The sequence below is a fragment of the Oryx dammah genome, unplaced genomic scaffold, assembly GCF_014754425.2.
Source record: "Oryx dammah isolate SB20612 unplaced genomic scaffold, SCBI_Odam_1.1 HiC_scaffold_8, whole genome shotgun sequence".
Taxonomy (NCBI): domain Eukaryota; kingdom Metazoa; phylum Chordata; class Mammalia; order Artiodactyla; family Bovidae; genus Oryx; species Oryx dammah.
In genome coordinates, this window is record NW_024070192.1 from 43,336,948 (window position 1) to 43,349,026 (window position 12,079).

Below are 12,079 nucleotides of genomic sequence, written 5' to 3' on the forward strand. Positions count from 1 at the left end.
AGACTGCTGTCTCCCTAGGATTCCAAGTTATTTCTTTATGGATAAAAAATTATTTTTCAAGAATACCTGTTTACCAGGTATTTATCTATTCAGATAAAGCTTGAAGAGTGAGGAAAGTTTTATGGAAGAGGTGTGGAACCTTAGTTGAACTTGAAATAAGAAAGGAATTTAGATTAGAGAAAGATGAGTGTTATTCAAGCCAGGGAAATCAAGAAAATAGATCTAAAAATGTTGAAGGTATATTCAGAAAAGTTAGCTAGAAAGTGGAAGGTTCTCACAGGCAGTTATAAGTGAAGATGAAGAGCAGATAGTGAGTAATCTGGAAGACATTGTGAGCCAGTTTGAGTTTCAACTTTATTCTGTAGGCAATTAGAAAAAATCTAAAGATTAGGATTAGGAACTTCCCTGGTGGTCCAGTGGCTAAAACTCTGCTCCCAATGCAGAGGACCTCAGTCCGATCCCAGGTCAGGGAGCTGTATTCTACTGGCTGCATAATATTCTGTGAAGAATGCAATTTAGAGCAATAGAACAGCTTTCAATATATTGTATCCTTAGTTAGAAGGCTGAAGGTTGAACATAGCCTGGAGTTTTAGGTAAAGATGGAACAGTTTGAGAGAGACCATAACCAAGAAAGAATAGTGTTTAGAAATTAAAGGTAATATAAAAAGAGAATTTGATCCGCTAAATTCAGGGTTGAGAAGTCAGCTACATTGTTTGAGGACTGTTTCTCATGTTCTCTTAATAATTCAGCAAAGAAAGGGAAGAATAGATTCTTTTTTTTTTTTTTTGGATTCAAGAATCGTTTAAATTATGACAACTACTTAAAATTATGAAATTTAAAACCACGAGTATCAATTATGTATCAGTATTTCTATAGAGAGTACAGTTTTTAGTGGCTGATAATTTGCTACTTTATTAGATCAGTCTGAAATCCAAGAAATTTCATATATTACCTCATTGCTGTATTTGAATTTTGTAGAAGTTGTTTCTGGACAGTCTGCGAAAAGCACTTGCTGGCCATGGAGGAAGCAGGCAGCTCACTGAAAGCGCTGCAATCGCCTGTGTCAAATTGTGTAAAGCAAGTACTTATATCAATTGGGAAGATAACTCTGTCATCTTTCTACTGGTTCAGTCCATGGTGGTTGATCTTAAGGTAACGTGCTTATTATTTATCTTACACAAACTTAAAAATATTAAATGAAAAATAAATCTCTCGTATAAATACTATACTAGTTTATTTTGAAGATCATTGCTAACACAAAAGTTCTGAGTCTTCTTCTTTGTGGCTAAGCTGGTAAAGAATCTGCCTGCAATGCGGGAGACCTGGGTTTGATCCCTGGGTTGGAAAGATCCCCTGGAGAAGGGAATGGCTACCCACTCTAATATTCTGGCCTGAAGAATATTATACTGTATAGTCCGTGGGATTGCACAGAGTTGGACTCGACTAAGTGACTTAAAGCTCAGCGTTCATAAAACTAAGATCATGACATCTGGTCCCATCACTTCATAGGAAATAGATGGGGAAACAGTGGAAACAGTGTCAGACTTTATTTTTTTGAGCTCCAGAATCACTGCAGATGGTGATTGCGGCCATGAAATTAAAAGACACTTACTCCTTGGAAGAAAAGTTATGACCAACCTAGATAGCATATTAAAAAGCAGAGACGTTACTTTGCCGACTAAGGTCCGTCTAGTCAAGGCTGTGGTTTATTCCTGTGGTCATGTATGGATGTGAGAGTTGGACTGTGAAGAAAGCTGATTGCCCAAGAGTTGATGCTTTTGAACTGTGGTGTTGGAGAAGACTCTTGAGAGTCCCTTGGACTGCAAGGAGATCCAACCAGTCCATCCTAAAGGAGATGAGTCCTGGGTGTTCTTTGGAAGGACTGATGCTGAAGCTAAAAACTTTAATACTTTGGCCACCTCATGCGAAGAGTTGACTCATTGGAAAAGACTGTGATGCTGGGAAGGATTGGGGGCAGGAGGAGAAGGGGACGACAGAGGATGAGATGGTTGGATGGCATCACCGATTCGATGGACATGAGTTTGAGTAAACTCCGGGAGGCCTGGCGTGCTGTGATTCATGGGGTCGCAAAGAGTTGGATACGACTGAACAACTGGACTCAACTGAACTGAAGTGACTTTCACTTTCACTTTTTAAAATTCATAGGACCTGCTTTTGCTACTGCTCCTCAGGCTACATTAAGTGGCTTAGAATATGAAGAAAACAGAATTAACCACTTTTCTTAAATTTCCGTAAATATCCAGACTTGGGAATAAAATAATGTAGAAATTTGGGCCTGAAAGGAACCATATGTGGTCTAGTAAGAATTTTATCATGAGCCACAATATTAGCACTTTATGTTTCTTCTGGCAACTACACGTTAGTGCCATCTGTGTGGATGATATGTCGTTATAAAATAATAGTAGAAAAAACACTGTGTGAAAAGCTTTTGTTTTCACTTGGAATTTTCATAGAACCTGCTGTTTAATCCGAGTAAGCCGTTCTCGAGGGGCAGTCAGCCGGCAGATGTGGACCTAATGATTGACTGCCTCGTCTCTTGCTTCCGGATAAGCCCTCACAATAACCAGCACTTCAAGGTGAGAGCATCGGTTTGGATCAGTTTCATTTACTGACGCCGTTGATCCTTTATAAATGCTAAATGAGTAGAAGGATGATAGAGTGCACCTTTATCAATATTTCTTTTTATATGTTAAAGTTAATTTCAAGATCCTAAAAAATATATTCAGTTTTTTAAACATTTCCTTTTTGATGTTCCTTTTGTCCTCGTGTATGTTACTATATATTTTTCTCATAGAAATAGTTTACTGTTTTTTTCTTTTCTCTGTAGATCTGCCTGGCTCAGAATTCCCCTTCTACATTTCACTATGTGCTGGTAAATTCACTGCATCGAATCATCACCAATGTAAGTCCAAAAGGTATTGCTAAATTGCTTAAAATTTTTTCTTTCTTCCTATCTTATTTCTTTTTAAGAAAGGTGTTTCTGGTTTACAAAAGATTTTGAATTTAGATGTATGATACAGGAAGATTTTTCATACATGATTCTATTTAATAACTGAGATACAATTGTATTTTTCATATTTAATCTGGATTCCAGGACCCTTACTGGAAGGAAGATGAAGTTAATAGGATCCTTTGGAAAGATTAAACTTAGAAGATTTTTGGATCAAAACCCTTGAGAACAGTGTCACTGAAAATATAACTTAACATTTTCATCCTAAAGCTCTGCTTTTAATACTCAGCTGTTTCCCAGCATTTGATACATTCTGAATTGTCACCTTACTGTTTAAGTTAAAAGTAGCAGTATTTATGTTGTAGCCCATTATGTACATTAAAGAAAAGTGGTGAGTCATATTTGTACTTTTCTTCCTTAAACAAATGAAATGATACTTCGAGGTGTTTATATGATACAAAAACATATCAGACAAAGTAAGTTAACTCATTAAAAGGTACTTGTGAAGGCTTCAACTCTGATGTCAGTATGTTAAGTGGAAAGATAGTAACCTTACCATATTTGGACCAGGGATTTAAAAAATTCTGTTCTTCTAAATCATATTTTGAGGGTTTTCAGGTGTTATTTGTAGTAGCTCCACTTTCATCCATTTTTAGATAGTCACATATATATGTGAATTGTTCAACTTTTTCCTTTTTTCCTCCCTTAAAAAAAGACTAATCATTGTTAACTTAGGTATACTTGTCCTCTTTATAGTCACATTTCACTTTAAGAGTGTGTCTCTGGGGAGTTAAAGATGTCCTTCCCACCTTCATTGCCTTGGAGGTATTGAATTATACCAAATTCTGCCACATTTTCTTTTATCCATTCCTGCAGAAGAGTAATAACTATTAATAAAACTATTTAGTGACATGTTTCGTTTTTCTCAGTGGGGTGCTAGTAGCATTTTTGGTCAGGACAGTCTTCGTTATGCAGAACTGCTTTGTGTATTGAAGGACATTTGGTATCCTTGGTCCTCATTTCATTAAGTACCATTTGTGCCACTTCCTTCCTCTCCCATCTCTGCCCCCAGACTTTGTGAATAACTAAAAGTGCCGGAGGGAATGATTCTTCTCTCAGTTGAGGATCAGTTACAAGTAGAAGTAACATTAACTACTATTTCTTTCAAAAGGGAAAGTTTAATGAATCTGATATGGCAGATAAGGTATATTAGTAGCAAAAACTTAGAAAATTTTATGCTTTCCGTTTGCCAGTGTAACGAGCTAGGGCATTGTGCCCTTAAGGTTTATTTTCAAGGCCATTATTTGAAAAGAAACAACAATGATTTTTACGTTTCCATTTTATGTGTAATTCAGAAATAAAATATTACTACTTTTTTTTATCCTTTGGCTTATAATACTAAAAACATTCCATTTATTAGAGTGGATGGTTTACATAAATGCTTAAAGCTTATATGTAATAAACCCAGGTATATACTTTTTTGATACTTTGTGGCTAGTTACTTTAATTGTGAAATATTTTTGTCTACAATTGAATATATAGAGCACTTTCAAGCATGGACTTGGCACTGCTGTAAGTGGCTGAGCTGCTCCTTTGTGGGTTTAAAGCATGCCTGGAGTGGTACTTCATGCATGCCTCAGTGTATATGGTGAAGTGGTTGTGCATCCTCCTATACTCTAATGCGTACTGCATGTGTGAAGGTGGAGTGTGTCTGTATCAGGCCACGTCTAAGAAATCTATCTTTATAAAGAAAAACCTGTATTGAATAAACTTTTAAAATATTAAGTAAGCATCAGTAACCTTTTAGTGAATAGCTTGAAAAGGAGCATAAATTTGAGTCTATAAAATAGTTTTAAAGTTGGACCTTAGATAATGATACTTTATCATAACATAATAGATTGTTTGATAAATTGTTTCTTGTTAGGGTTTTTCTTTCCCTTGGTTTGAGGCTAATACATACTGAAATCTAAAGTATTTTCTGACTGTAAAGGACTTTGTGTACATAAGCAAATTTATAGAATTGACTATTACAGAATTCACTGAATGTAGTTATTATAGAAATATTTTGTCTTGAAATCACATAAAGTTTTTCTTAGGTATTTGAACTCCTAATCTTAAATTTATTCATAGTAAAAGATTTTCTTTTAAATGATTCTTGGTTCGTGAATCATTTATACCTCATGAGCTCTCTTCTTCCTTGGTTCTTTAGCCAGTTCATAGATTTTTAAAAATTACCGCATTCTCAAATTAGATAAAAGTTTTATTACTGATGTGGTTTTGAGGGTTTATGTAGAAGTAGTAATAATGTTTGCAGTTTTGTTTTGCTTTCGTGACACATACTCATATTCAGTTCACAAGTACTGTGTTTAGGTCTAGAAGAGTCCCCCGTTTCTTCTTAAGAAATCTGAAAATCTAGTAACTGTTCAAATTTGATTATAATTTAAGCTTTTTATCCATTTTGAAAATGGTACGGGTAGTTCTGTCATCTTTTTTATTATGGAATGCCATAAGTGATGAATTTTAGCTATAAAATCTTTATGTGCTTAATCCTTATAGGCTTTCTTTAGGTTAGTTTAGATATGTTGTTATTCTTGGGAAATAATATATATAATAGGAACCAAATATTTCACCCATCAGTGCAACATGCTGTAGCTGGTATAGTGCTTAATACTTACTATTGTTTTTTCCTTATAGCAATTTGCTGTAGTTTACTTATGGATAGTTCACATATTGAGAATGAGATGATCTCTTTCTGCCGAGAGAAATTATTTCCAAGGCATGTGAAATTTATTGAAATAATCTTGAAGAATTGCCATATGATTTGCTCATATTATAAAAGTATTGCCATTTACTTGACAATAAACTTAGGATTTTCAAGGACAAAAAAGAATGTCTACTTTAATTGACTACTTTCTGAAAGGACATTTAATCATTGCTTGGAACCCTAAAATTTTTACCAACTATATGATGTCCAGGTTTTAGTGCCTATTTTATTTGAAAGTGTATCTTTTACTTTAAAATGAATGACCTTATTTGTTATATAAAATAGCAATTATGTCAGTAACTACATCTTAAGTTAAAGTCACATAGGGGTATACCTGGTACCATGAGACAGTTTCAGCAGCTATCACAATGACATAATGATTTGGATAGGATGTTACATGGGATGCATATGTCTTTAAGCAGTTTCTGACATTATGAGTTCAGTATAGTCAGAGGACCCTTATCTCAGTGCATTTTGTGATTATTCAGCTTTTGTTACTTTAAGTTGATTAACACAAGCTGTATAAATTAGTAAGTATATGGAAATCAAGGAGTATTGATTGCCTTGGGCAAGTCAGGTGACCAAATTGACTAAAGTTTAAGGAATTCACTATATAACTAAACTAATAAAACTTAATCACTTGTTAGGAAGTAAATAAAGAATTGGAGAGAAAAATGGAGACAACCATACTGTCCAAATAAAAGTATTTCTTCCCTCACAGCTTTGAAGTTTTTTTGTGAATGGAATTAAGTATTGATTTTATTTTGTAAATTGGTTTTATAGTACACTGTAGATGTGTCTTGGGTTCCCTGGTGGCACTAATGTTAAAGAATCTGCCTGCCAGTACAGGAGATGCAAGAGACGTGGGTTTAATCCCTGAGTTGTGAAGATCCCTGAAGTAGGAAATGGCAACCCACTTGAGTATTCTTGCCTGAAAAGTCCCATGGACAGGATGCAGGCGGGCTGCAGTTGAGGGAGTCACAGAGAGTTGGATGCGACTGAGCACGCACACACACATTCGTAGATGTGGCTGCACCTGCCAAGTGGAGAATCCGCCTGCCAAGCAGGAAACGTGGGTTGATCTTTGAGTCAAGAAGATTCCCTGGAGTAGGAAATGGCAACCCACTCCAGTATTCTTTTTTTTTTTTTTTTCCACTCCAGTATTCTTGCTTGGAAAATCTCTTGGACAGAAGGAACCTGGTGGGTTACAGTCTGTGGGGTCACAAAAGAGTCAGACACGATGTAGTGACTAGATAACAACCATCCAGTAAATAGAGTTCATAATCCAAAATCTGAGGTTTAGGTAATATAACCAGACGCTCCTCAAAATATTCTAAGTGTTAGGGCTAAAAAAATTAAATGCTGAGAATTTAATTAGCTTAGTGTTGAATTAGAAGGAACTTGGGAACAGGATATGAAGCTATTATATCCCCTTATCTACTGTTTCAAATTGTTCTTTCAGGTATTTTTTATTACAGGAGTATTATAAAGCTTGTATTTTAGGTAATCCTGTTCCTTGCATACTCTCCATTATGTAGTGAAAAATTCATCCAGTCATTTTTGGATTCACAGAGAGACAAAGTTAATAGTTTTAGTGATTTTCATAGTTGGCATTTTTCATAATATAGTTATTACTTCATTTAAAAGTTAAAGATACACTTTCAAATAAAACAGGCACTAAAAACTAGAACCAAAGCTAAACAAGTTGAACTACAGAAAAATATTTTCATAAAAAAAAAACAGTTACCTTTAAAAATATTTAGCTATGATCATTTTGTCTTTGTGGTGATCATTAGTCTGCTCTTGTATTGTGCCATCATTGCATATCAATTTAAGATTATAGGTTTACTAATAGCTTTATCTCATTTACTAATTTCATGTTGTAATTATCATTGCTGTTTGTCTGTAGGCGTATAAGTAATAGTTTACCACATATTCCTTCAACACTGTGTTGAACCACTGATCTCTTTTAAAACTGATAACAGCATTCTTGCTTTGGGAAAATATATACTATGTATGCATACGTTTCTGAAATGTGTAAAACATTAAACTTACAAAAAAAAAGATTGGCTACAGAATTAGCTCTCTAAATCTTTGTTTTTCAGATTCATTAGATTATCAGTGAGAAAAGACAGTCTCATATGTTCATGCTCATGCAGTGGGCTATCTGTCTCATGTTCATTATGATATTTTAAAATAGATGTATGGTTTGGTGTTTGAATTAAAGACATTACTTGAAGACTTTGGAAATCATAGTGTGTGTTTGCATGGTCTTAGAAAGTTTCTTATGAAGTAATCATAAAACCACAATGATAACCAGAGCATATAACTCGTGCAAATTTGGACTTTTTCTTTCGTATGGTCTCTGTTTTCCTCCAGTCTGCATTGGATTGGTGGCCTAAGATTGATGCTGTATATTGCCACTCAGTTGAACTTCGAAATATGTTTGGTGAAACACTTCATAAAGCAGTCCAGGGTTGTGGAGCACACCCAGCAATACGGATGGCACCGGTAAGATTAATCATGAAATTTGAATTCCACCTTCTTGAGATTGCATTTTTTCAGTGTCTTTATTCCATTCTTGCTGTTTTGATTATTTTAGAGAATCAAATAAGACTTTTCCATAAGAATTGTGGTATGTTTAATACTGCAGTATTGTTGCAATGCTAATTAATGATGTGTGTTTTCCATTATTTCAGTGAGTTAACCTTATTTTTCTTAGAGATATTTTCTAACAAAATGCTGTTAAAATCTTGGTGAATGTCACCTTTTCTTTTTTTGTGTTTCTTTTTCCTTTAATTTTTCCTTACAAATCAAAATACTTTGATTAGCTCTTTATCTTTTGGGGATGAGTAGGGGAAACTGACTCCTGGGCTAGAGTGAATGTTCCAGCTAACTCACGGTTTTGCCCATTGGATGCTACATATTGCACACAGGAAATTAGAAATAAAATTCAAAGTTTATATTTAAAAATATCTCATATTTCATTAAACAAAAGGACAAAACCCTTCAGTGCTCTTGGGCATTATAACAAAACACTTTCTCACACATAAACATTGGGAATAATTGCTGCGTATTATAGATAACGCATCTGCTTGTTTACATGGACATTTTTTATTAAGAGTTCATAGATGCTGGATAATCTCCCATCTGTGTATTTGCATATGCTGCTGCTGCTAAGTTGCTTCAGTCGTGTCCGACTCTGTGCGACCCCATAGACGGCAGCCCAGCAGGCTCCCCCGTCCCTGGGATTCTCCAGGCAAGAACACTATGTGCATATAAAAGCATACATGTCAAAAGCATGTATTTTGTTTCCTTTTAAAAGAAAAGGGGAGATGTTTTATAAGAATAGATAAAAAGGTAGTATTGGATCCAGAATATAATGTTGGATTTTTTGTTGAATAGCATCCATAATTATAGTATTCTACAATAGTATCTCTGTAATTGAAACATATTTTCCATGATTGAATTTTTCTCAAAGAAAGCTTTCTTTGTTCTATCAGTGTTCTTCTGGCAAAATACATGAATTCTGTAACTTGAGAGATGGAATGCCATTAAAGGAAAAAGAAAAAGTTAAACTATTAAATACAGAGATTGCCTGTCTAGCATATTCCATCAATTCTAAGAAGCACCTATTTAACATTTCTGAATTTGAGAGTAGATCTTATTTGTACGATGTCTTACAGTTGACAGTTTTCATTCCTTATGATACATAAAATAATGATGCATCTTACAGTTGGTAATGTCATTGTTTCTATGAAATGTTTATATATATGTATATGTATATGAGATATTTTATTACATGAGTTACTCACTGTATCTGTGAGAGCTATAGAATAAATATTTTATCCTGTTTTAACATTTGGAAAATTGTTTTTAACATAGGAGTCAACCAACCTTATTTTAAAGATTTTAGTATTTTAGCAGATTTTCACTTAAACTTTTTGCAAGATTATATAAGAATGTATATAAGATTATATAAGAATAATGTAAGAGGAAGGCTGAGCACTGAAGAATTGATGCTTTCGAGTTGTGGTGCTGGAAGAGACTTGAGAATCCCTTGGTCAGCAAGGAGATCAAATCAGTCAATCCTAAAGGAAATCAACCCTGAATATTCATTGGAAGAACTGTTGCTAAAGCTGAAGCTCCAATACTTTGGCTACCTGATATGAAGAGCCGACTCACTGAAAAAGACCCTGATGCTGGGAAAGATGGAAGGCAGAAGGAAAAAGGGGTGCCAGAGGATGACATGTTAGATAGCATCACTGACTCAGTGGGCATGAATTTGAGCAACCTCAGAGATAGTGGAGGGCCAGGGAGCCTGCCGTGCTGTAGTCCATGGGGTTTCAAAGAGTCAGATACAACTTAGAGCTTGAATAATGGTAACACAAATAAGAACAATATAGATGTTGTAGAAATACTTTTTATTTGCTTTTTAAGCTTGATTGTGTTAATCTTATACTTTCTATTGAATGTTTCTACTAATGACACACATTTGGTGCTATACAATATGTCCCTTTATTTTTAAAAGTTTTTTAAAAAATAGATTTATTTGAAAATGTTGAATAGCTATTACGGTGATTCTGATGTCTGATTCTTAGAAGGTGAATGTCATGTTTTTGTTTTTAGAGTCTTACATTTAAAGAAAAAGTAACAAGCCTTAAATTTAAAGAAAAACCTACAGACCTGGAGACAAGAAGCTATAAGTATCTTCTCTTGTCCATGGTGAAACTAATTCATGCAGATCCAAAGCTCTTGCTTTGTGTGAGTAGTTTTTATATAATGCCTTGAAATTATTATACTAACTTAATTTGGTTTAACTGAAATGTCAAAACCTTGAAGATGATTGTTAGCTCAAGAACACTTACTGAACCTTCCTGATCGTACATGAAACTTGACATTCCTAAGAAAGTGAACTTACAGAGGTTACTAATATAATTAGATCAGATCTTACTCTTTTGTCTTATTTTTTCCTATCATTAAACTAACATATTTTGGTGAGATCTTCTGTCTATACCCTGCTACCAGATTATGTATTATTCAGATATAATCCTAGGATGGGGTTTGGATATACTGAAGCAGCCATAAGTCAAGTGCTTCCTATATCTGTTTTTTTTTTTTTAAGTCTCCAATCACTGTTGCCTAAAAATTGAGTTCTTCTATCCTTATTTCTTCCTGTCATCAGCCTTTTATTATCACTGACTTTTCCTGCCTATACTGTATTGGGAGGAAAAAGAGATAAAAACGAGTATGGTTAGCACTCAAGTATCAGGTCACAGCCTGAGATGGTATTAAATTCCTGAGAGCATTACTGTAATACACAAGATGATTTGGAACTAACAAATGAAAATGAGTGGTAGTTATATGAAATGCTGAAAAGCATGGCTTCTGGAGACCTATTAACTATGTGATTTGGGTGACTTAACCTTTCCATGCTTTAGTTTTCTTTTTTTTCTTGACCACACCACGGGTCATGCAGCATCTTAGTTCCCTGACCAGGGGTTGAACCCCTTGCTTTGGAAGTGTGGAGTCTTAACCACTGGACCACCGGGGAAATCCATGTGCTTTAGTTTTCTTGCTTGAAATATTGTGATAATGATAATAATTCGTATTGTTAAGCAGACTGAGATATTACATGTCATGCTGTTAGGAACAATGCAGAATGAATGTATAATGAGTACTACATAAATGTTAAGATGTTATTACTATTATTAAAATACAGTTAACATTAATATTATTAATGCCCCAAACATGGCAGAAATGTATTTTGAAGCTCATAGCATAACATATTTAACCTCTGTGGAATTTTCCAGTCCTGGGAAAATAGTATCTAAAACAATTTCCTGTTGCTTTGAGTAACAGGCTTAAATGCTAAGTATACTTTTAATTTTGATGGTATATTTTTCAAATTACTATACTGTAGAAGTCTATAAACTGATGTCCATAGTTTCAAGAGTTCTTTGAAACCCCTGAATTTAAAAAATAGTTTTTTCTGAGAGAGGGAGGAGAAACAATTCCCAAAAGGATTAGTGACCCCCAGAATGGCTTATGTTGTTTTGAACTCTTTGAAAAGCCCATCCAAATTTGGAAGTCTGATAGAAGAAATTGTTAGAACTTTGGTATGGAAAGAGTCTTAAAATCTATCATTAAGACTTTATAAAAGGAGTGAAATACCTTTTCCCCTCATTTCTTTGTTATGTAGCACACATTACTTGAGGTGTTATTTCATCATGCATGTCATATATTAGCATCACTCTGCATGGCGTAACTCAGGATCAAAGAATGCATCAAAGTCACCAGTGCCTTCTATGTTAAATATTTTATTGTCAAGGAGTAAGAATTT

General features: G+C 34.5%; 1 protein-coding gene across 8 annotated transcripts in view; it reads left to right on the plus strand.

Annotated features, from left to right (window-relative positions):
* The window catches only part of NF1 (neurofibromin 1), a 244,679-nt gene that overhangs the window by 77,893 nt on the left and 154,707 nt on the right, over positions 1–12,079 (plus strand). For all 8 annotated transcript variants that reach the window (XM_040243973.1, XM_040243976.1, XM_040243974.1 and 5 more), the window contains exons 9-13: positions 980–1,153; positions 2,476–2,598; positions 2,850–2,924; positions 8,116–8,247; positions 10,366–10,500. In XM_040243973.1, coding sequence (XP_040099907.1) covers positions 980–1,153; positions 2,476–2,598; positions 2,850–2,924; positions 8,116–8,247; positions 10,366–10,500 — 639 coding nt within the window. The remainder of the gene's footprint in view (positions 1–979; positions 1,154–2,475; positions 2,599–2,849; positions 2,925–8,115; positions 8,248–10,365; positions 10,501–12,079) is intronic.